General features: G+C 37.4%; 1 protein-coding gene across 9 annotated transcripts in view; it reads right to left on the bottom strand.

The window, feature by feature from the left end:
* The window catches only part of UTRN (utrophin), a 478,053-nt gene that overhangs the window by 68,855 nt on the left and 386,546 nt on the right, over nt 1-22,652 (bottom strand). For all 9 annotated transcript variants that reach the window (XM_043592533.1, XM_043592535.1, XM_043592534.1 and 6 more), the window contains 4 exons: nt 20,059-20,137; nt 16,859-16,919; nt 3,271-3,332; nt 889-963 (listed from right to left, as the gene is read on the bottom strand). In XM_043592533.1, the coding sequence (XP_043448468.1) occupies nt 889-963; nt 3,271-3,332; nt 16,859-16,919; nt 20,059-20,137 (277 nt within the window). The remainder of the gene's footprint in view (nt 1-888; nt 964-3,270; nt 3,333-16,858; nt 16,920-20,058; nt 20,138-22,652) is intronic.

Genomic DNA, 22,652 nt, shown 5'->3' with positions numbered 1-22,652 from the left:
TAGTAAAATGGCTATCACAGAATATTACTCTGAACAAACTCCCTGCAGGAAAAGTTCATGTTGCTAATACTAATTGTCTCAAGACATATTTAAAGAGAGACTTTTATCTAATTTTCTAGGTGCCAGTTCAAATTTGGATCAAGAATGTTATTTTTTAGTATTTCTATATTATGTGATTGCATTGAATCAAACTGTTTAAAATCCTATACTTGCAGAAGAAACACTGTTTTAATTTTTTATTTTTTAGTTTACTTTTTGAGAGAGACACAGAAAGAGAGAAAGAGAGAGAGAGAGAGAGAGAGAGAGAGAGCATGCGTGCACGAGTGGGGGAGGGGCAGAGAGGGAAAGAGAAAGAATCCCAAGCAGGCTTTGCACTGTCAGCGCAGAGCCTGATGCAGGGCTTAAACTCTCAAACAGTGGTGTCATGACCTTAGCCTAAATCAAGAGTTGGATGTTTAACCAACTAAGCCCCCAGGCACCCCTTGAATCCTATACTTCCAAATGAATACAAAGTACTAAGAAGGCAATGATCTACTACTTTGATTTGTTGATTTAATCCTTTTAAATTGGGTGGCAGCATAATTTTTGAAAAAGCTTTTTATGTTACTCCTGTATTTTGGCTAATTTTGTTCTCCAACTGAGAATGGCATATGTTCATTTGTTTTACTAGTGCATGCATGCTGATGGGGCAAATAGTAGAGCATTTACAGAAACAGAGCCAATTCCTTGAGTGTGATACACTGAATATCAGATTTACTCTCCAAACACATCCCCATCTTCATTTATCTCTGTCTCAAAACAAAAAAAAAAACCAAAAACAAAAAACCCACAAAAAACAACAAATGCAATCCAAAGTTCCGAGTGATTAACTTTGGTAGAATAACTCACAACATAGAGCTTTTTGTAGTCTTCGGATTTTGATGGCTGTACGGTAGGCAGAGAAACGTACATTATTCAGGTCAGCTGAAATGGGAAAGAGAACACATTCAAAAGCATGCTTATTAGTTAACTTACATTGAATGGCAAGAACGTATTTGTTTACTTCAGATGAGGAAAAAGTATTATGTCTGTTCTCATTAAAAACTCTTCTCTCAAAATCCACAGCATTTATTTAAGAGAATAATTAAATGTTCATTAGCACCATAGTGAGAGACATTCCAAAGTAGTGCTACACGGCTTTCAAGAAAGCATTATCCAATAGCAAAAGGAGGGAAATGAGGAAAACAAAACATGGCCTGTTAACTTTTGAAGGCTTAAATCCATCACACCGTAGGCTCAGGGCCCTTCCTTCTCTACTGCTGGGAGGGATTCTCCTCCAGAGGCACCTTCCTCAAGGACAATCAGTTTTCTGTCAATAAGGCTGTCCCTCTCACTACTCATAGAGCTAGTCTTATTTCTTCCATCCGGATCTATCTGCTTCTTCTACCCTTTTATAGATATGGTTAAAATTATCTTATAGTCCATATTCAAATCTTTCGAAACAAGAGGTTAACTATAGTTAATAATACTGTATTGTATATTTGAAAGTTGCTAAAAGAGGAGATCTTAAGAGTTATCACAAGAATAAAAAATGTAATGATGTGAGGTGATGGATGTTAATTAGACTTACTGTAGTAACAGCTTCACAATACAAATATTGAACCAATATATTGTATACCAGTAACTAATATCATGTTATTTGTCAATTATATTTCAATTAAAAAAAAACTTAAAGATTTGGTATCAAGTTAAAAAAAGATATTGTAGGGGTGCCTGGGTGGCTCAACATCTGACTTCAGGTCGGGTCATGATCTTGCAGTTTGTGAGTTCAAGCCCCACATTGGGCTCTGTGCTGATAGCTCGGAGTCTGGAGCCTGCTTTGGATTCTGTGTCTCCCTCTGTCTCTCTGCCCCTCCTCTGCTCATGCTCGCTCTCTCTCTCTCTCTCTCTCTCTCTCTCTCTCTCTCAAAAATAAACATTGATTTAAAAAATTAAAAAAGAAAAGGTATTGTAATTTCTTTCTGTCTTCTAAAGACACAGTATCTGTATTAGAAACTAGCAGAACTGGAAGAAAACTCAGAAATCATCAAAGTTTGTACCCTCACTTTACAAAGGAAAGAAACCCACGGCTTTTCTCTCTTTTGTTCAACCTTTGTAGCTGCTCTCACTCATCCAAATGAAAGCTCATGAGAGAAACCTAAAGAAATGAAACTAAAGAAATAAAAAAGGGTGCTCCCCATGTTGAAATGAGTTGGTGTGAGAGCCTTAGGGCCTCATTTTCCCTCTCCAGCACTGCCTCACCTACCCAAAAAGAAAACTCTTTCAAAGAAAGCAGGCTAGAGAATCAGTTCAACATCATATTCTACTAGAAATCTACAAGATCAGGATTCTCATCTCATGTGTTTCCTTACATTTTTTAATTTACTTTTTTGATGTTTTATTTAGTTTTCAGAAAGAGAGAGACACAGAGCATGAGGTGGGGAGGGACAGAGAGAGAGGGAGACACAGAATCTGAAGCGGGCTCCAGGCTCTGAGCTGTCAGTACAGAGCCCGACATGTGCTCAAATCCACAAACTTTGAGATCATGACCTGAGCTGAAGTTGGATGCTCAACATACTGAGCCACCCAGGCACCCCTTCTTACATTAAAAAAAAATTTTTTTTAACGTTTTTATTTATTATTGAGAGACAGAGCATGAGCATGGGAGGGGCAGAGAGAGGAGGAGACACAGAATCCAAAGCAGGATCCAGGCTCTGAGCTGTCAGCACAGAGCCCGACGCAGGGCTTGAACCCAGGAACCTTGAGATCATGACCTGAGCTGTAGTTGGCTGCTCAACAGACTGAGCCACCCAGGCGCCCCTTCTTACATTTTTATATTAAAATGATTTTAGCTTTTCATGACTACTTTGGCAAAATGCAAGTAGGCAAGCTAATTTAGTACGATTAACTACATTAAATGTGAGTTAAAAGGAAACTTAAAGGGTGAATTCAAGGTGGCTGTGCTGTTATTGTTTTTGTTTTCAAACAAAGCTGAAGTTTAAGATGACTCAATAGGAGGGAGGCTGTGCTCTTCCTTTTAAAATCAACCTCATGCTACTTCAAACCACGTGTTCCCTCAAGAATGGTAAAAAACTGTTTCCTGCATCTCCCTCAGAAATTCAACTGTTTTTCTGTGTCAGTGAAACAATCCTTTAAACAAACCATGCTGTGTAAGAAAAACTGGTGGTTACTTCCCTTTTAAGAATATACAACTATCGGTTGTTTTGGCTAATTAAACAAAATAGCACTCACCAAGGGACTGGAAGAGTTCAGTCATTTTAGGATGATCCCAACAGGTTGTCTGTGTTTGATGGCTGGGGATAAAAAAAAATAATGTATGTCCCATAGAACATATGCAAATAGAATTTTTATTCTAAGTTTTCAAAATTATGCAAAATTATCCCCATGACGGCTCATTCTGAAACCCAATGTCCAATTATTACTTACCATTTGAAACAATAAGATATTTTTATGTGAGCAGTGACGTTGTAAAAATATGAGTAAAGAATTTTGTTTTATCTATTTTGAAAAGAATTACAACTAAAAATTAAACCTAGATATGAAGTGTGTGACCCTGGGGCCACAGGCTTGATGTAGCCACCTGAATCAATGCAGTTTCCAGAATAATTCTACTTGTGTTAGGCAGATATAGATCCTCATTCAGAATAAATCCTAGGAGAGCAGAAGTGCTGTAAAGAGTTGCTAAACTTTAGAAGTCCTAATCAAATTTCCAAAGAACAGAGAAATGAAGTGTTTAACTCTGAATAACATGTTCACCTCACAATCAAGTGAGGCGCCCTCCTCTTTAACCTTGAGTCTCTCCTTCCTTGGTGTAAATTAGCCCTTTTCCCCTGTGGGGATTCACTCAGAACCCTAGAGTTGACATAAAGATCATTTTAAGCTAAAGACATCTGAGATTGAACAGATACAGAAAGGAGCCTTTTCGGAGCTTCCTTTATCAGACTAAACGCAGCAACTTCTGGGAAAGAGGGCTACCATAAATCCTCTCTCTGGGGGAGTTTCACGGCTATGAAGAAGACAGAAAAACCACCTGCACCTGCATAAGCAAACATCATCACAAACTTTCTTATCGCCCCCCCGCAAAAGCCCATTTATCTCTCCTAAAGAAACCTATTGGTTCCTCACAAAGGAGCCTTTCTCCCCAATTTCCTTCCACTGCTAAAGCTGGGTATATAAGCCCCAAATTCCAACCATCCTTTTGAGTTACACATCACTGTACATGCACAGCAGGCATAAACAAATGCTCTTCTCTTGCTAATCTGTCTTTTGTCAGTGTAATTCACAGACCCTCTGAAAGGAAACCTAAGAAAGGAAACCTAACAGCACGCTCTTCATGTATATCTGGATTCTCTACGCCCCTAATGTGTGAATCTCTCTTGCCAGTGTGACTTCTTTCTCCTCTCTCAGCCATCAGCCTCCATCAGCTAACCAGTATTTTTCTTATAGGCATTGAACAGTTTTTCTCATGATGCTTTGTCTTCACTTTAGAAGAAAGTTTTATAGTTTTCCTCTTTCTGTAAATTCCAAAACTAATTCACAGATTAGATGTCTTTTGGGAATAAGATGAGGGTAGACTAGGTCCACATAATTAGGTTCTTTCTTTGTGTATGTGTGTGTGTGAGAGAGAGAGAGGTGAACAGCTCTTAACTTCAGTGTCCTTATATTTAAAGATAGTTTACTGTCCCTTTTCTAGGTCAGAATAGAGTAATAACGTTTAATAGTACTCCAAAGACTTCTTAGACAACACTCAGTTCTTACCAAACTGTTTAGTAAGCTAAGTGAAACGGCCCAGTACACAAGAGAGAGTGGTATTAAAATATTCATACAATGAAACTGAAGAGAGATTATTTTTTTAATCTATGTAATATATCAAAAAGTGGGATATGTCACTAGGAAAAGGACATAATCACTGTTACACATGCATAAACAGAACCCCCGAGAACTCAGAATTTGCTTTGAGGCCATTTAAAGTGTAGATATGGAACTGGGTATGTAAAGTGTCCTGGGAATTCCAAAAACTCACACAAAATAAAATACCTAAAATGTGAAGGTCTATCTTAGCAAGAGCTGGAAAGTTGGCTAGTTCCCCTACCTGGTACTTGATACCAAAGCAGAGGTGGAATGTTTCTACTTTGTATTCTGCTACTGAGCACCAAGCAAAACATTCCACCATCTTACTCTCTAAGTTGCTCCAAAGACCACGGAGAGAGTACCGAAGCTGTCTGACCTATAAATTTTACTGTTCACAGTGTGGCCCACAGCTTGAGAGCCATACAAAATCTCAGACCATATATTAAAAAAAAAAAAAGAAAAAAAGAAAAAGTTTCCTGATCAAAATCTCAGACCCCCATTCCTTCTGTTGAACTAGAATTTTCATCCTAACAAAATCCCTCATGTAGTTGATATGCACATTCATGTATAAGAAGTAACTTAACCTAAGTAACCTAAAGAGCTTCTAATGCATGAATAAAAGTAAAAAACAAAAAATAAAGACACTTCTACCTCCAAATTTTGTTGATAGAATAACTTCCTTCTTACCACGAACAAGAACTAAAGAAGGATTTGCTGGAAATAGAGTGTAATTCAAAAACAAGTCATCAGGAGCTTCCAGGGTTAGCCAGCCTAGCAGTATTCCCATAACCCCTGTCTCTACTGAGTAATTTAAATCCCCATGGCAACCCTACTGTCCAGAGGCAGATATCTCATCGTGAAAGACCAAATCAAAGCTCAATAACCAAACGAAAGCTCTGAATAACGCAGAGCCAAACTTCATACTTAACAAATGTAAGTACTCTTTCTCTAGAATCACAAACGTGGAGCTTTGGCAAACAGCTCCTACGGAACCAGGAAGGGAAAATACCATCAGGCAGCGTGGCAGCGGCTGAGAATTCAATGAGAAGACTTGCTTGCTAATGGCTCTTCTTAGTGAAACCACTACTAGGAGCTGAGGGAACACACACATTTGGCAAACAGATGGAGGGAGGGAAACGGCATCTCCCTTTGTGAATTCAGTACCAGTTGATTCATTAGGCAGAACTGCCAACGCTGAAAATAAACACAGCCTCTGGTTACAAGAGTATAACTGCAGCTTACCAAACAACAGTTAAAAAAAAAAAAGTAGTAGATGCAGTTGGCTGTTGGATTTTCTTTTTCTTTCTTTCTTTTTTTTTTTCAGTGGGGGGAGGGTTTTAAAGCAAAATCCACAATCAACCCAAAGGCTCTAAGTATTTGAACAGCTGCAGATCGCTCAGCTTATCCAGCCCGAATGCTTCCAAGTCCTCCCAGAGTAGGCAACCAAAACAGAATGAAAGTAGCATATTTTGCCTCCAAAACAACAACAGTTTCGATTCTGGCCAACTTCAAATCTGAAAGAGGAGTAGAACCTAACATCGTACAGCTTGATAAACTGTAAACAAATCTAACAAAGCAGCAGTGAACAGGTAAGTCCAAAATCACATGAAGCACGTGCTAGAGAACGTGTGACGTGTCACCTGGGTGCCGAGCCATGCCAGGATTGCTTGTGTGGGGAAAAACTGGGAAGGCCTCTGATGGGGCCAAAAAAATCAGTGGGTGTCCTATGAAGCTTAAATTGTCCCTGAACTATTTTAAACTCTGCAAACTGAAGAAAATGATAGCAGTGCAAATGCTCTTGTCCATAGAAATGCAAATTGTGTCCACTGGGATGCAACTGATTATTGTCCTGTGGATATTGACCAGTTTGTCAGCTTTGCACCTATTGGTACACTCATTTTAGCATCCCTTGTTTGACTAAGGATGCAGTTCTTAGTATTCCCCTTGGAACCTGTTATAACTTCTCCCCATTCCCTTATTAGTGAGATAAGTGAAATCTTTGACACATGCTCTTTTCATATTTGTATGAGAGTCAAGATTTTACCCATTATTTATTTATTTAGATTGTTGTTTTTTTTTTTTTAACTGTGATATAACACTGTATAAGTTTCAGGTGTACAACATGTTGGTCCGATACACGTATACACTGCAGTAGGATTACCACAGTTGTGTTAGCTAACACCTCTATCCATAATTATCGTTTCTTTTGTGTGGTGACAATATTTAAAATCCAGTTTCCTAGAAACTTTGAAGTTTAAAACTTGAATATTAAAGCAATAATATTGTCTGTAATCACTGTGCCGTGTATTAGATCTCCATTACCTGGTTTTTAAAATCATCCTTTAATGCCCTGGTCAGTTCTAGTTTGTACTTGCTATCCTGTAGACTTTTTAAAAGAGTACCCCTTCCCTCTGAAAGTGTCACAGCTACGATAACATGTGCTCTCTGTATTTTATGGACTTTGAGGAGACAGTAAACCAGTAAGGTTAATAAGTGATATATGTTTACACCCATTATTATTCATAACGTGTTCTGATGAGCCACAGAAAGTAAAACACATATGAGATTGTACACCAATGAAAAGAACACAAAAATGCTGTGAAACGACATGGTCCAATATGGGAGACAATGAACTAACGGCAAAACACATGTAATTTTGATAGACTGATAAGATACTGATTTCTGGGCAATAGACTAGTCTGGGGAAGACACTTTTTAAAACCCATTTGTCCTAATTAGAGTGGCCTCATTTCTTCCATAAAACCTTAAAAGATGACGAGAAGACATCCTGCTTACCCCAAAACTGACGCTTAGCCAAACACCTTTATGTGTTACTTATCTATTCAATTTTATGCTTTAAACTGGATTTTGTGAGTTTTGCCATGTGTCATTTCATTTAAGTTGCAATTTTAAAGACATACAAGAGAAAAAAATTAAAGGTGAGTCAGTTAATTAAAAATACAAATGTAAGAAAAAGAACAACCCATATTGTTCAGATAATCACAGAAAGAGAAATAGTTCTTCTTGGCTGTGCATAGTCAAAGATGACACACTAGGTCGGGACGCATGACATTAATTACAATAATAGCCTATTATTTGAGTGTCCAGCCTGTTCCAGGTGTTCTTCCGAACTCTTTCTTTGTGTTAACTCAATAAAAATTCTATGAATTAGGTGCCAATAGTATCTCCATTTACAAATGAAGGAAGTAGGGCAGAGAGCATTTAGAGAACTTGCTCAAGGTCTCATGGTAAGTAGTAGAAATGGAATTTGAACCCAGATGGTCTGATTTTAAGCCTGAGTTCTTAATATGGAAGTATACTTGCATGACTGAGATTTTAAAATCTTTCTGATGAATCTGTCTAAATTTGAGTCCAAGGTCCATCATTATAATCATTACAAACAATCTCATCTGCCTTGCTTCCCTCTCACTCCTGGCAAAACCCAAGCACAGATCAGCTCAATTACTTGCCTTCTCTGGACCTGAGCAGCTGTGCATGAATACAGCTGGAGAAAATCATTCAACAGACAGACTAATTTTACTTTAAATATTTAACTTCAGACCTCAAATGTCCAACTGCTGGCAACCACACAACATTCCCTAATAAACTTGCTTCCAAGACCCCAAGACAATTTACTACTGCCTTCTTTCTCCCAAACCTAAGTAAGTTTCCCTCCCTGCCTTATATCATTTAACTCGATCTCACACTTCATTGAAAAACTAGAAACCACCAGATTCGAATTCCTTCATCTTCCCACCACCGAATCAGTAAAGGTCCTTCCATCTGCCAGATTGTCTTCTTCTCCCTTCCTTACCAAGGAATTCCTCCCTCCTACCAAAGGCAAATTCTTCCCAAAGATTTCTTTAAAAACCCTTATGCTGCATTTAACACTCCCCTGACTCAATAAGACCATTCTCAGAATACAAATGTTGAAGGATCTGCTATCCTTATATACTCTTTCATCCCCACCTTGAACTGACATTTGCTGCTACCTACCATCCTTTTTCTCTTCTTGACAAAATTTTCCAATGAGTAGTGCACAACCTCATGTCCCACTCACTACTGAACCCACTTTCACTCAGTTTCCAAATTCACTCCTCTACCCAACTAGCCCTATCAAAATTACCAGTGAACTGCATGTTGTCCAATGGAGTGGCTACCTTTCTGTCTTCAACTCACTAGACCTGTCCTCAGGGTGGGGAGAAATCAGGAAGAGAAAAACAATGCCATGAGTACAAAGCGGAGTAGAAGCTAAGAGTTGCTGTTAAAAAATCTCCAGAATGAAGTTGACACAGGCTTTTGCAGGCTCTGCTAATACTTTTTTTACATATGCTTATGGAAGTAATATATAGGAATACTGGAATCAAGCAGGAGCTCCCAAATAATCAATTTGCATTCAGGTGATTCAAGTATACAGAGTGAAAACAAATTTCGGCAATCTGATGCAATGTTATTTATCTGACTTATTTATCTTCTTAAAGATCCAAGAGGTGACATTCTCATTCTGGAAAATATAATTCCCCCAATCTTTGTTTCACTTGAGACCAGAATATATGAAGAATATGGAGTAGTCCTGCCAGTATGCAGATTCTTACACCCACTGTGTGTGCTTGTGTGCACGACTGCATTGAGGGGCTAGTGGGGGATGGACTGGGCAGGAAGTGAGGAAGTTGTATGGGGAGGAAACTTACGTGTTCCTCAGATTTATACAGAGCGTCTTAAACCCTTTCAAATACTTTCTGCCATCTTCCAGGCTTTTAAAGGCAGGAAAGCCAGGTTATATTTTTTGAAACATAAGAATAAATCTAAGGGAAAACTTAAAGTTTGAATATCAACATTTCCAGGAAAAAAAACCTTTCTGTTTAAATTCAAAAGAAGATATAGAATTCTACTTGATAATAGATATTGTTAAAGCATAGAGTCTTCCTTAGAAAATGCCACTAGCTTGTCATGATAATGAAGACGCAAGGCAGGAAGACTAAACTATCAACAATGGATACCTTCAAATCTATTGGCTTCAACTATAAAATACACTTAAAATAATTTCATACTCAGAGGTAGGTTCAAAGACACAGGGGTGTAAAGGGCTATACAGAAACAAAGGCTGCAGCACACTCTAAAATACAAATGTCAATATTCCAGGCATGATTGATAGAACAATTTGTTACAAAAATTCGTTGTACTTGACAAGGTTTGCTTGTATTTGATTTTAAGTAAAGTAGAATTCATGACCAAAACAGATGTGTCTGGGTGTGAGAGGAGCTTCAGATGATACTTGTTTTGAGGACACTGGAAGGTTTTCCAGAAGAATGAGCATGCAACACACTCAATAAACCCAGGGAAGCCTTATTTTGGTAGTATCTCTGCTTGGGTCCAGAACTCAGACAGAGCCTCACCTCTGACCCAAACTCTACGTTCCTCTAAGCTCTCAAACTGGGAGAATCAGACCATTAATCAACATTAATCAATATTCCTGTGGGTTATCTGTTATTGAGTTGGCCCTGGGAAGTCCTGTATACTCCTGCCTGAGATTTTAACTCCATGATTTAACTCCATGATTTTAACTCCCACTAGAGTTGAATTTATCATTGTATCCTTCTAGTTTTTATTTTTTTAAGCTGAATGTGTATTATTTGGTTTTGGAAAAAAAATTTACTACTTTATCTTTTTTCATACATATTTTTTAAAGGGGAAATTAACTGTGATTTTTTTCTATATGGTTGTACTGAATCTTACTGTATCATTTTACTTTTTAATCCATATAGAAAAAGATATTCTATTTATTTCACAGTTTATTTGATCATTACTTCCGTACTTTTGCTAGTTTCCATGACTATCTTAAAAATTTAATCTTTACAGATCGAAGTACAAATATTTCTTTTTCCTCCCTAATGGCCCTACAGTGACCTCTCTGTGCTGTATGGTAGAATTTTATTAATTGCATCCCTGACCCTAAAGGTTGAACTGTACAGTAAGGCTGATGGTGCTACTATTATACAATGGAGCTGAGTAATCTATAAGATTCCAAGCTGAAATTCCACTCCATGGTAAGAGTAACTCTGGCCCCAGCAATGTATAGATGAATGGCAGGAAAGATAATACCTTTTTAAGTCTTGAACTAGTCAATGTCTTTCTCAGACAATGTCAATTCCACCTGAATTATCTCAGTAACCCAGGGCAGTGGTAAATACACTAGAAGTTGTCTGGTTACAGTTTGCCAACATGAGGCTGCTGCAGGGCAGGCTGTCCGCTGTCAGTTTTCTCATGAGCCAAGGTGTGCCCACTTGTCTGAAGCTGCCCCCACGTGTAGGAGGTTTAGGGATTCCCAAGGTGCTTACATTCTTTCATAAAGCAATTTCTTACCTCCTCACCAGCAGAGCTGGCCCAGTGAGTTTTAAATATTTATTTGCAACACAGATAAAGTCCCAGACTGTTGCTTGGAAAAAATCGACTCTCTAGCACATTCTCTCCGGCTCTATTTCGTTAATTTCTTCATCATTAAAAGCAAAGTGCAAGCTCTACTTTTGGAAAGAGACTCAAAGTGTGCCCCAAGACTTCTCCACTTAAAAAATCTGGCACCGAAAGGATGCCATCTCTCATCTTGATTAAGGCGGAAGAAAGAGATGAAGACAGCTGTAGGAGGCCTTTCGGAGAGAACTGTATTTATCTTCCAGTGTTAGTTACATCTTTGTTATGGATTTATTTGGTTTGGGGAGGAGTTTTGTGCAACCTTCAAAGATAAAATGCTTTATGTTAATTTCTTCTTTGTCTTGTTATACTATTACGCCTTTGTTAGCTTTGACTTTCTTGTTAGGCTGAATATTTGGATATCCCATAGCTGCCACTCCTCTCTGCTCTTTCTTAAGGAAGAAATATTTCACCTACATCATTTAAACGGGGACCGTGATGCCTCTAAAGATAGAAGCATTAATTCTCTCCTTTAGACTGTACATATATAATGAGACAAGTATATACAGTTTATGCAAATAAACTGCATGACTGCTATAAAGAACAGCTACTCGCTCTCCAAGATTTCATTTACAGCTATAAACTGTTATTTTCCCCGGAAATTGACAGATTAGGGCAGCAGAGAATGCCCTTGGGAGGCAAGAAAGGGGAATTATCCTTAATGGACACAAGAATAGAAAAGGAAACTATATAGGAGATACAATAAATTAAGGAAAATTCTGATTTAGACCTGTTCATCAAGGGGAGTTAGAATAAGCTAGAGTATGCATAGTAGTGGTATTTGAAGGTAAAGATCATATATTCTGATGACTATACACTATAATATTGAGGGATGTCAGTTTTAGAGAATGCAATATATATTATGAATTAAGAAGCCGTTACTAAAATGTTCATATTAAAGCTGTGTGTAGGAGAACACCTAGAATCCTATAAAGAATTTAGGTCTGCACCTCAGATTCTCATGGGAAAAATAGAGCCAGAGGACTGTTAAGATGTGAGTGTGAAGCCTTGTCACGAGAGCAGTGTAATCATTTCTACCAAGGCTAAAGCTTACTGAAAAGTCATGCACTCTGGCTTCAGAGATGACATCGTAGAGGGAGAAAGGAAAACCATACTTCCTAACTTCACCTTACTAAAGTCTATGAAAGAGTATGACTTATGAACAGGATGGGCATCTATGCTAAAAGCCCTGGGGTGCCTCGGTGGCTCAGTCGGTTGAGCACCTGAGCACTGGAGTTCAGCTCAGGTCATGATCTCACAGCCTGTAAGTTTCAGCCCCACGTCGTCGTTGGGCTCTGTGCTGACAGCTCAGAGCCTGGAGACTTGCCTGTGATTCTGTGTCTCCCTCTCTCTGTCCCTCCCCCTCCCCCACTCACACTCTGTTTCTCTGTCTCTCTCTCTCAAAAATAAACATTAATTTTTTTTTTTTAAATTTCTGTAGTTAAGCTAAAAGCCCTACGGGACTTATGAGCCAGCTTTGTTGAGCATCCTGCTCATGGATGGAAATCTATCCAATGACAGAAATCTCTGACCATGTAAATGAGGAAAGGTAGTGGGGGGCCACAGACCTTGTTCCCCTACCTCTGAAATCCTGTCAAGATCCAACTGGCAGGACTGTAGAGAACTACATTTTTCTACCTATAGGAAAGCACCTTTGTCCATTACGGTACCGTGGTGTGACATTTCCTGAAACATATAAAGCCTATACTACCTGACAGAAATTAGCCTATGAAAATTAGCTCTGCATTCAATTCCTGGCACATAGTAGGTGCATAATAAATAGCAACCAGTCCATAGTATGAAAAAAAAGGTTTGCTCCTATCTTCTCCACCTGACCGCTCCTTCCTAAATATAAGCCTTCATCTACCCAAATTGTCCACGTGACTAAAAATTTCTGTTCTCTACCTCAACCAATGCTGTGGTTCACAGTAGTCAAGAGGGCAGGAGCTGGAGTCAGTCCCCGGGTTTGAACACTAGTTTCTCCATGTACTGGCTGTGTGACTCAAGCAAGCTCTGTGTGTGCCTGTTGTCTAAGCCTTGCCTGTAAATGGGGGTAATGACAGTACCTATGCTTCAGTGGAGAGAATCCATGTACAGGATTAGTGCAGTGGCTGGCAAATGAAAATCCAAAAAATATAATTCATTTCGATAATTGTTATCACCCACTGTGACTAATTGTCATTATTATTTCTGGATCAAAATGAGAAGCAATGAGTTTTATATGATTAATGTGACTTATTAGGAAAGTTCAAACCAAAGCTTTTATTATTTTTTTTTTTTGAAAGAGAGAGAGTGTGCTCACATGAATACGGGAGGGGCAGATGGAGGGAGAGAGTGAGAGTGAGAGTGAGAGAGAGAGAGAGAGAGAGAGAGAGAGAGAGAGAATCTCAAGCAGGCTCCACACCCAGCATGAGCCTGACTCTGACGAGGGGCTCCAGCTCATGACCATGAGATCGTGACCTGAGCCAAAATCAAGAGTCAGATGCTTAACTGACTAAGCCTCCCAGGTGCCCCAACCCAAAGCTTTTACTTGTTCTTCCCTTTATGCCTGAAACTCCTTGGATATTAACTTTTAGCTGAGGAAAGAAAAACGTGTGCAAACCACAAACACATGACTAAAAATTCAGACAGAAAGAAATCTGGCTTTTATGGGTAGATTTTTGTATATTATGACGGCAGCAAGAGCCATTTCAGGTTTCCTTAAACTGCTAGAACAATGAGCTGTCATTGGATTATATTAGAAAAGAAAAATAACTAGATCAGCTTTGGAAGGCCTACCTTTGAAGCAGCAAATATAATTTAAACTTTTTTTTAATGTTTTTATTTATTTTTGAGACAGAGAGAGACAGAGCATGAGCAGGGGAGGGGCAGAGACAGAGGGAGACACAGAATCCGAAGCAGGCTCCAGGCTCTGAGCTGTCAGCACAGAGCCCGATGCGGGACTTGGACTGAAGAGCCGTGAGATCATGACCTGAGCCGAAGTCAGACGCTTAAACTGACTGAGCCACCCAGGTACCCCACAAACACAGGACTAATAATTCAGACAGAAAGAAATCTGGCTTTTATGGGTAGATTTTTGTATATTATGCAGGCAACAAGAGCCATTTCAGGTTTCCTTAAACCGATAGAACAATGAGCTGTCATTGGATTATATTAGAAAAGAAAAAATAACTAGATCAGCTTTGGAAGGTCTACCTTTGAAGCAGCAAATATAATTTAAAGATATGAGTTTCAACTTAACATATTAACATAGAGGGATTTATGCTACCCAGACTCTTACAGATGAGATCTATATTCTATCCTTTTATAGAAACAAATGAGTCCTAGAACCACTGTGATACACCTCAAAATAAATACCTACAGAGAAAGAAATGCATTGGGAAGCCATCAAAGTATGTTTTAGCTAATCTGTAAAATTAAAACATGAAATAAAGACAGTGTGTTCTTCCCATTCTCCTTTCAACTTTCTTGCTATATTCTGGCATTAGAGTATACAAAACTGTATACTCACATATTGAATATAACTAAATTTCTTCCTGATTCTTACTTTCTTTTTGGCCAAATTAATACATCCTAATAGGCTCCAGGAAACTAGTTGCATGACAATCATGCTAAATTTGTTTTTAACATTCTTCCTCTACTTAGTTGTGCAGTCATGCAAACGGAAGTGTATATTAAAAGCGTTTCACTCATTATTTACTTGCTTATTAATTTATTTGAGAATTAAAATTTTTTCATAATAATTCATGTGGAAATACTGGCTCATATAACCCTACCTCCAGAGATCGATGTACTTGTTTATGAAGAAATAAACTGTTAAGTTACACAACAGAGCAGGTAATGGAAGAACCGGGTTAAAAAGTTTTCTAGAAATAAGACAGTTCATCCTATGTACCCTATATATCCGAGCAGATTTCTAAGTACATATTTCGAAGTCCTAAAAGACAGTTAACACTAAAACTATATATATTTAATAGAATTCAATTTTTCATTAATGATGTTGAAGATATTTTGGGATGCTACAATCCTACAGGTCACATTAAAAATATTGGCCATCGTTAAATGTATACATACACACACACACATACACACACACATATATATATATACACACATATATATACACATATATACACATATATATACATATATAGACATATATATACACACATATATATATTGAAGTTTATAAAAAACCCAAATCAGTGAAACTCTGACTTAGACAATGTCTTTTCTAGTCCTATATAACCAACCTACATACAGAAATTCCTCTTTTAGTAGTAGTGCTAAAATTAAAGATAGATTTTCAAAATGCCAAATCAAACAGATAACCACTTATATAACACAATCAAGGAAGAGAATGAATATTTTCTTTATCCAGTAAAAACAAAAATCCGCCTTGTTGGATCCAATTAACATTTTTAAAAACTCATATAAAAAAATGCCTTGTCAATTGAGTAAAATAACTTAATCTCAAATAATTTCATTGACTTCCCTATTTTGTATAGTACATGTATTCATTTTCTATTGTTGCCTGTAACAAAGGACTCCAAAATCAATGCGTCTCTAAGCTAAAATTGAGGTCTGCAGGTCTGTGTTCCTCCCCAGAGGTTCTAAAAGAATCCCATTTGCTTGCCTTTTTCAGTTTTGAGAGGCTGCAAGCATCCCCTGACTCATGCCCCTTTCTCCATCTTCACATTAACCTAATATTCACATCCAGGGATCAGGGTGTGGGCATCTTTGTGGGGCCATGATTCTGTCTACTGCAGTACATCAGATTTATGCCTAAACCTGTAATATTCAAGTCAATATTCACCCCACAAATTAAAATTCTCTATGCTGTAACTATTGCTATATATTTATTATTATTATTATTACTATTATTATTATTGTTATTTTTATAGTAATGGAAATGTAAAAATTTTTTGAATGGTTTAAATTTGGATCAGATGAATAAACCTTCTCTCAGTAAAGACACATCAATTTACCCAGCCTCTGACTTCCTTTTCTTTACAATCAGTGCAGTTTGAGAAACATCATTGTTTCAAGAGTTTGACATACTTATTTATTTAAAGATTTTATTTTTAAGTAATCTCTATACCCAACGTGGGGCTTGAGCTCACAACCCCAAGATCAAGAGTTGCATGCTCTAGTGACTGAGCCAGCCAGGCGCCCCAAGAGTCCAACATGTTTAGAAATTTTGTTATTTTCCCCAAATATTTTAATATCTGTTTTAAAAAAATATATATGCTAAACATGCCAACAGCCCTAACCTTATAAACTGCAAATATTACTCTGATTTTTAAACGAACCTCATAAACCTATAAACTGCAAATATTACTCTGATTTTTAAGCTAACTTCTTTTAAATATTAAATATATATAGTTTCCTTCAGATAGTAGGATTGAATTCCACTTTCGAAAGTTACAGAGGAAAGCCTCTTAAGTTATCAACATAACTTTACTTTTTGTATCATAAAGGAGAATTAAAATCAACTTACTTGATGTAATAGGGCACTTTATTATGTGAAATGGATCTTTGCCACGGCAGCTGGACTGAAGCTGAAGAAACAAAGGGAGGTTATTGGAAACACTGCTCACCCAAAAAGCCTTATGCCATAATGCAAAACAACTGAACACATTTTACAGCAAATTCACCGAGAACTGCTCTGGTTTTTGAGCTGGATTCCTATAATTATGAAATCTGCTAGGCTAAACAAAGAGTGGCTTTTTAAAGATTCATTTGAAGCAAGGAAAGAAACAACATAGGTTCATTTTCTAAGACCAACTCTAACTAATTGAACCTGTTGCTAAAAATACTTTTAAAAATCAAGGGTTTTTTTTTTATTTACAACCACCCCAATTTAAAACTTAGTGCTATCTGGAAAATGTGCTCTGTACATATTTTTTGATTAAGCTAAAACCAAAATTAATTTTACCTGGTATATCCAGATTATAAACTAGATTTCTCAAGAATGAATTTTCCAGATCATTAATACCGTGCTTTACTTTGTTTCACAGGAGTAACTATCTAGGACAGATGGCATTTAAACAAACTCATCTGGATGAATTTTAAAAAGGAAAGATTAAGATAAGCATAGGCAAAGGATTGTAAAAAAAACAAAGTAATTATCTGGATAGAAGAATCCCAAATACTTACTTTAATCTGAAATACACACAAAATATAGTTTCTTACTTTTACATTAGACATCACTATGATTGTGATTTTATGTTTTGTTTTACTGAGGTACTTATTTTTTATAATTCCTGTTATTCCTTACTTATAAAAACATATTATTCCTACATAAGCCAATTATTTTAAGACTTACTTAAGAAGAGTTATACATGTAAAGCTGGGGCTATTAAGGAATTTTGCTAAATGAACTAATAAACAAGCACACTGCAAAGAAACAAATCTTTGCAATTATCACTAGACTCTCATATAGCCAGTTGTCATCAATGATTTTTTTCTGAATTTCATGTCATATTAATATCTTACAAAAATAAAGCATTCTAACCTCTGCAAAGCATTTTCAAATTTATCTACCGATAAGAAGGCCAACAAATACATATTAGAGCTCCATTTGATAAATATAGAAAAAAACAAAATAAAAAATAAATACTTAGAAATGAAATAACTTGCCCCATAAATAAATGGCAGAGCTCAGGCATGATTTCAAGATTTCTGACCACTAGTTCAGCCATTTTTCTATTCAATGATTCTTCTCTTTATAACATGTAAGCACTCCCTTCTCCAACTATGTCCATGAAAATCTAAAATGGTGATGAACATGTGGAACTAAGTATATTAAATCTCTCATTAGAGCCAACCTCATTTCAGTGTTGGCAACAGGCTAATAGGTCAGTTTTTATTTTGTGTCTAACTAAACAGACTCCTTTTATAACCATGGCTAAAGTCCAAGGAATATAATAAAGGCAACAATTCCAAGCAGCAAGAGATAACAATTACTCAATTTATTAATTGGGATTTTGTTTACACTTCTCCATTCATTTTAGTAATTGTTTTGATTTGAATAACTCTGACCTCCTTGGACTATCAGTTCTAGACAATAAAAGGCAATGTGCTTACGTTTCACAAAGTGCATGTGAATTTTACCACGTTTCATTTCCTAAAGAACATGAGTTGGATTTTTATTATGGAAGGCTGGTTCCTAGGTGAAAGTGTAGGGTTTCATCAATACGAAGAGATAACTCAACCTTAGAACTAAAAGGAGAATCACAATTATTTGTTAAATCGCTCTTTAGTTTGGTCTTAGCACAGAGCTTTACACTCTATAACATTAAGTTTAGGAAATACGATGTAGTTCATACCTAATGAATATACTGCAAACTTATTTACTTTATCAACACTGATGGCATCCAAACTTTAGAAATGCATCCTGGCACCTAGTATATTCCAATAAGTACTACAATCACTCGAAGACAGGCTATCTAATGGCTCAGGTGTGTGAAACAGAAAACACGTGTGGGTGGGCGAAGGCTGGAAGGGGGACGGGAAGGGGGTGCATGAGCCCTGGAGAGGTATAGGACAGAAAGGGCAGGAAATGACTAATTCAGATTCTTGAAACTGTGAAAAGAGAAAAGCCTGACCTTGAACTGAGGTAATGCAGATTACCAACCATGACAAAAGATTAAGGGAAAATATAAATGTAATCAATTTAGTTGGAAGACATGGTATTACTTCAGTTTTCTCTACTATTATAAAGATACAAAGAAGTTATCATAAGCGGGAAATAAGCTTTGCCTTGAGTTTTAAACTTTTACTTAAACTAAGTTGAACAAACTTTTCTGACATGTTTGCCAGAGAAAATAAAAGGAAAAAAATTAAGTCAGTGAAAGCATTGGTGCCAAGAATTGTGAAAGGTGCCTATGAAACTCAGTATGCTTTCTCACTTAATTTTCAAGGCGATCAGAAAAAATAAGTATGATTATCATAATTTTAAGACAAAGAAATGAATTTTCAGCAACCTACAGGTCTGATAAAATGCAGAATTAATATTGTCATCTCAATTTCGGTGACTCTAAATCCTACATTCTTTAGTTTTCCAAGTAGGGAGTGAAAAATAAAGTAGGAGCTCAAATTACCTATATAAGATCTCATCAATAATCCATAAAACTAAAAACTTCAGTTGCAGAATATTATGTAAAAATCTACATATATGGTTTGGCTAAATTGGCAATACTTGACCAGGAGAAAAGCTAACTATGATCACAGTGAACCTAATAAACAAAAATTTCAAAGATTTGTGTGGAGTTTTTTTTTAATTTATTTCTAAAGCTACAGGTGCATTTTAAATTAATAAATGCTTTTTAAGAAGAAAAATTAGAAATCTTAAAATATAAAAAGATTTCTTTAATGTGACAAAGTTCATGACCTTGACTTATGATATAGCAATGGTAATAAGATAATACATTAGTTATTATAGCAGATAGTACAGGGAAAAACCATAGCTAAGAATGAGTTCAGTTTTGCTCCACTTCAAAGACTTTTCGATCGTGACCAGATTATTACCTTAATAACCAATAACCAATACTGTAACTGATCTTAATACTTCCTTTTATATATCTATCTTACACAAGCAAATATATTTGTAGCAAAGAATATGGCTTGTTGAGGGAAAAGAAAAGAACATGTTCATTCATTCACTTAATGAGAACAGTGAAGTTTATTAGTACTTACTAGAAAGAAAATGCTGAGATGATGGCCCAAAATCTCTATGGGCTTCCTGAAGCTGTTTAAGGCGATCATCCACAGAAACCTGCACATACACATGCAAGAAATGATGTGATTTGAACACAAGGACTTTAATAACATACTTAATTTAAGTATTATCCTAAATGATGCTACAGCCCAAGATATGATTGCTTGTATAGACTCCTCTATCTCCGGAATCAAAGTACTGGGATTAAAACAGACTTCTTCAGGGGTGCCTGGGTGGCGCAGTCGGTTAAGCGTCCGACTTCAGCCAGGTCACGATCTCGCGGTCCGTGAGTTCGAGCCCCGCGTCAGGCTCTGGGCTGATGGCTCGGAGCCTGGAGCCTGTTTCTGATTCTGTGTCTCCCTCTCACTCTGCCCCTCCCCCGTTCATGCTCTGTCTCTCTCTGTCCCAAAAATAAATAAACGTTAAAAAAAAAAAAACAGACTTCTTCCGGTACCAAATGACAGCAAATAGTGCCAGGCACTCTTCTAAGCAGTTTATACAAATTAACTTTTTTAGCCTTCACAACAGCCGTCTTAGGTATTATTTAATATTATCACCACTTTACAGATGAGACATCTGGGACACAAAGAGCTGTCCAAGGACATAAAGTTAGCACCTGACAGCACTGGTATCCACAGCCAGCTCATCTGGTGCCAGGATCTTTTGCTTTCCTGTTCCTCTCTATTGCCTTGAAAGCAGTAAAGCGCTAAGGCATCTAAAGTCAAGATGTGGCCATGGCCAGTGGCTACTCATCTCTCTTTTGTAAGGAAGGTGGTAAAAAGTGTCACAGGGAACAAATGGAAAAGAAGGCTAAAATACTCCAAGGGAGGGGCACCTTGGTGGTTCAGTTGGTTAAGCGTCTCACTCTTGATCTCAGCTCAGGCCATGATCTCATGGTTTGTGAGTTCAAGCCCTGCATCAGGCTCAGCACTAAGAGTACGAAGCCTGCTTGGGATTCTGTTTCTCCTTCTCTCTGCCCCTTCCCTGCTTGCACTCTCTCTCTCTCTCCAAATAAATAAATAAACTTTAAAAAAAATAAAATAAGGGGCGCCTGGGTGGCTCAGTCAGTTAAGCGTCCGACTTCGGCTCAGGTCATGATCTCACGGTTCGTGGCTTCGAGCCCCGCGTCAGGCTCTGTGCTGACAGCTCAGAGCCTGGAGCCTGCTTCGGATTCTGTCTCTCTCTGTCTCTGCCTCTCCCTTACTCACGCTCTGTCTCTGTCTCTCAAAAATAAATAAATGTAATAAATAAATAAATAAATAAATAATAATAATAAAATAAAATACCCCAAGGGAAAAAACAGATGACGACAGACAGACAGAAAGACAGAAAGACAAAGAGACAGACTTAGATGAGAGATTCATAGACAGGTAGAGATAGATGGAGAGAGAAAGGATATATGTGTAGGGAATGCCTTATTTGCCTCCAACTTTGTGTCCAATCATCTCGATGTGGGGGTATTCAAGTGTATACCAGTCAATTAGCATACTCTCTGGATTTGTCCTCACAGTTAGCTCTCTGTTATGAAAATGCAAAGTTGGTATACCGAGAAACTAAATGCAAATCAATAACAACTGTACACAGCCTACTGACACTTGCATTTTCTTTTCCCTGGTCCTGGTCTATGTAGTGCTAGTCAGCTGTTCCGCTTAGATTGTCAATCTTATTTTCGGCGGCCTTTAAATGAAACGTGTATATCTCTGGCTCACTGGGCAGCTCGCGTTTCTCCTGGTTAGCTATTTAAATTACATTAGCAAGTGCTTCGTTCATTAAGGCCAAAAAGCATTCAAACGTCACACTCTATGTTCAGGAGAAGAGAAGACGCTAGTCCTGAAATACAGTGACGTTGCTGCCAGCATAGATTCGTTCCCCTTATTCAACCAGCAACATCCGAACTCTAGCAGTTACAAGACTCAGAGATAAGGATAAGAGAATATACATCCTCCTTCAAGCATAATGTACTCCTTGAGTTCTAATCATTGAAGATAGTGATAACAGAAGCAGAAGGCCATCAGGATGGACCACAGGAATACCTGTACGAAGGTAATGAATTAGGGAAATGGAGCAGAAGATAAAAGGAGTAAAAGTCAAACGCCTCTGTGTTCCACTCACTAGAAAAGCAGGTACGAGTTTAACAGCTCATGCCTTACTAATCCCAGATTATTAACACTCTTTTCAAACACAGAAACGACTAATACTATGCACTCTTTTCTTACATCTTCAACTTCATGAAGGACATACAAACCACTGGGTATTTCAACATTTGGGTTAATTCAGGAAACCTAGTATGCTGTCAAATAGTATATCTTTAAAATAAAAATGCTTTTGTGTACCACCTCAAATTGCATATTTATCTCATTAAATATTGCATTTTAGGCCCAAAAGATAGAAATAAGAGTTATTTTTTCAATGTTCCACTTAAAATTATCCTGCTAGTTTTCAGGGGGGAATAAAGTGATCATCATAACTCCTAGGACCTGGCCCTTTGAACAAGACAGAGCTCTGCAAAGGCTGCACGAAAAAAAAAAATGACTGACCAGCATGTGTAGTGACTTGCAAATGCTGACACCTA

Source organism: Prionailurus bengalensis, chromosome B2 (assembly GCF_016509475.1).
Source record: "Prionailurus bengalensis isolate Pbe53 chromosome B2, Fcat_Pben_1.1_paternal_pri, whole genome shotgun sequence".
NCBI classification, from domain to species: Eukaryota; Metazoa; Chordata; class Mammalia; order Carnivora; family Felidae; genus Prionailurus; species Prionailurus bengalensis.
The sequence above is the reverse complement of the archived record's forward strand: the minus strand, read 5'-3'. Positions and strand labels throughout refer to the sequence as shown.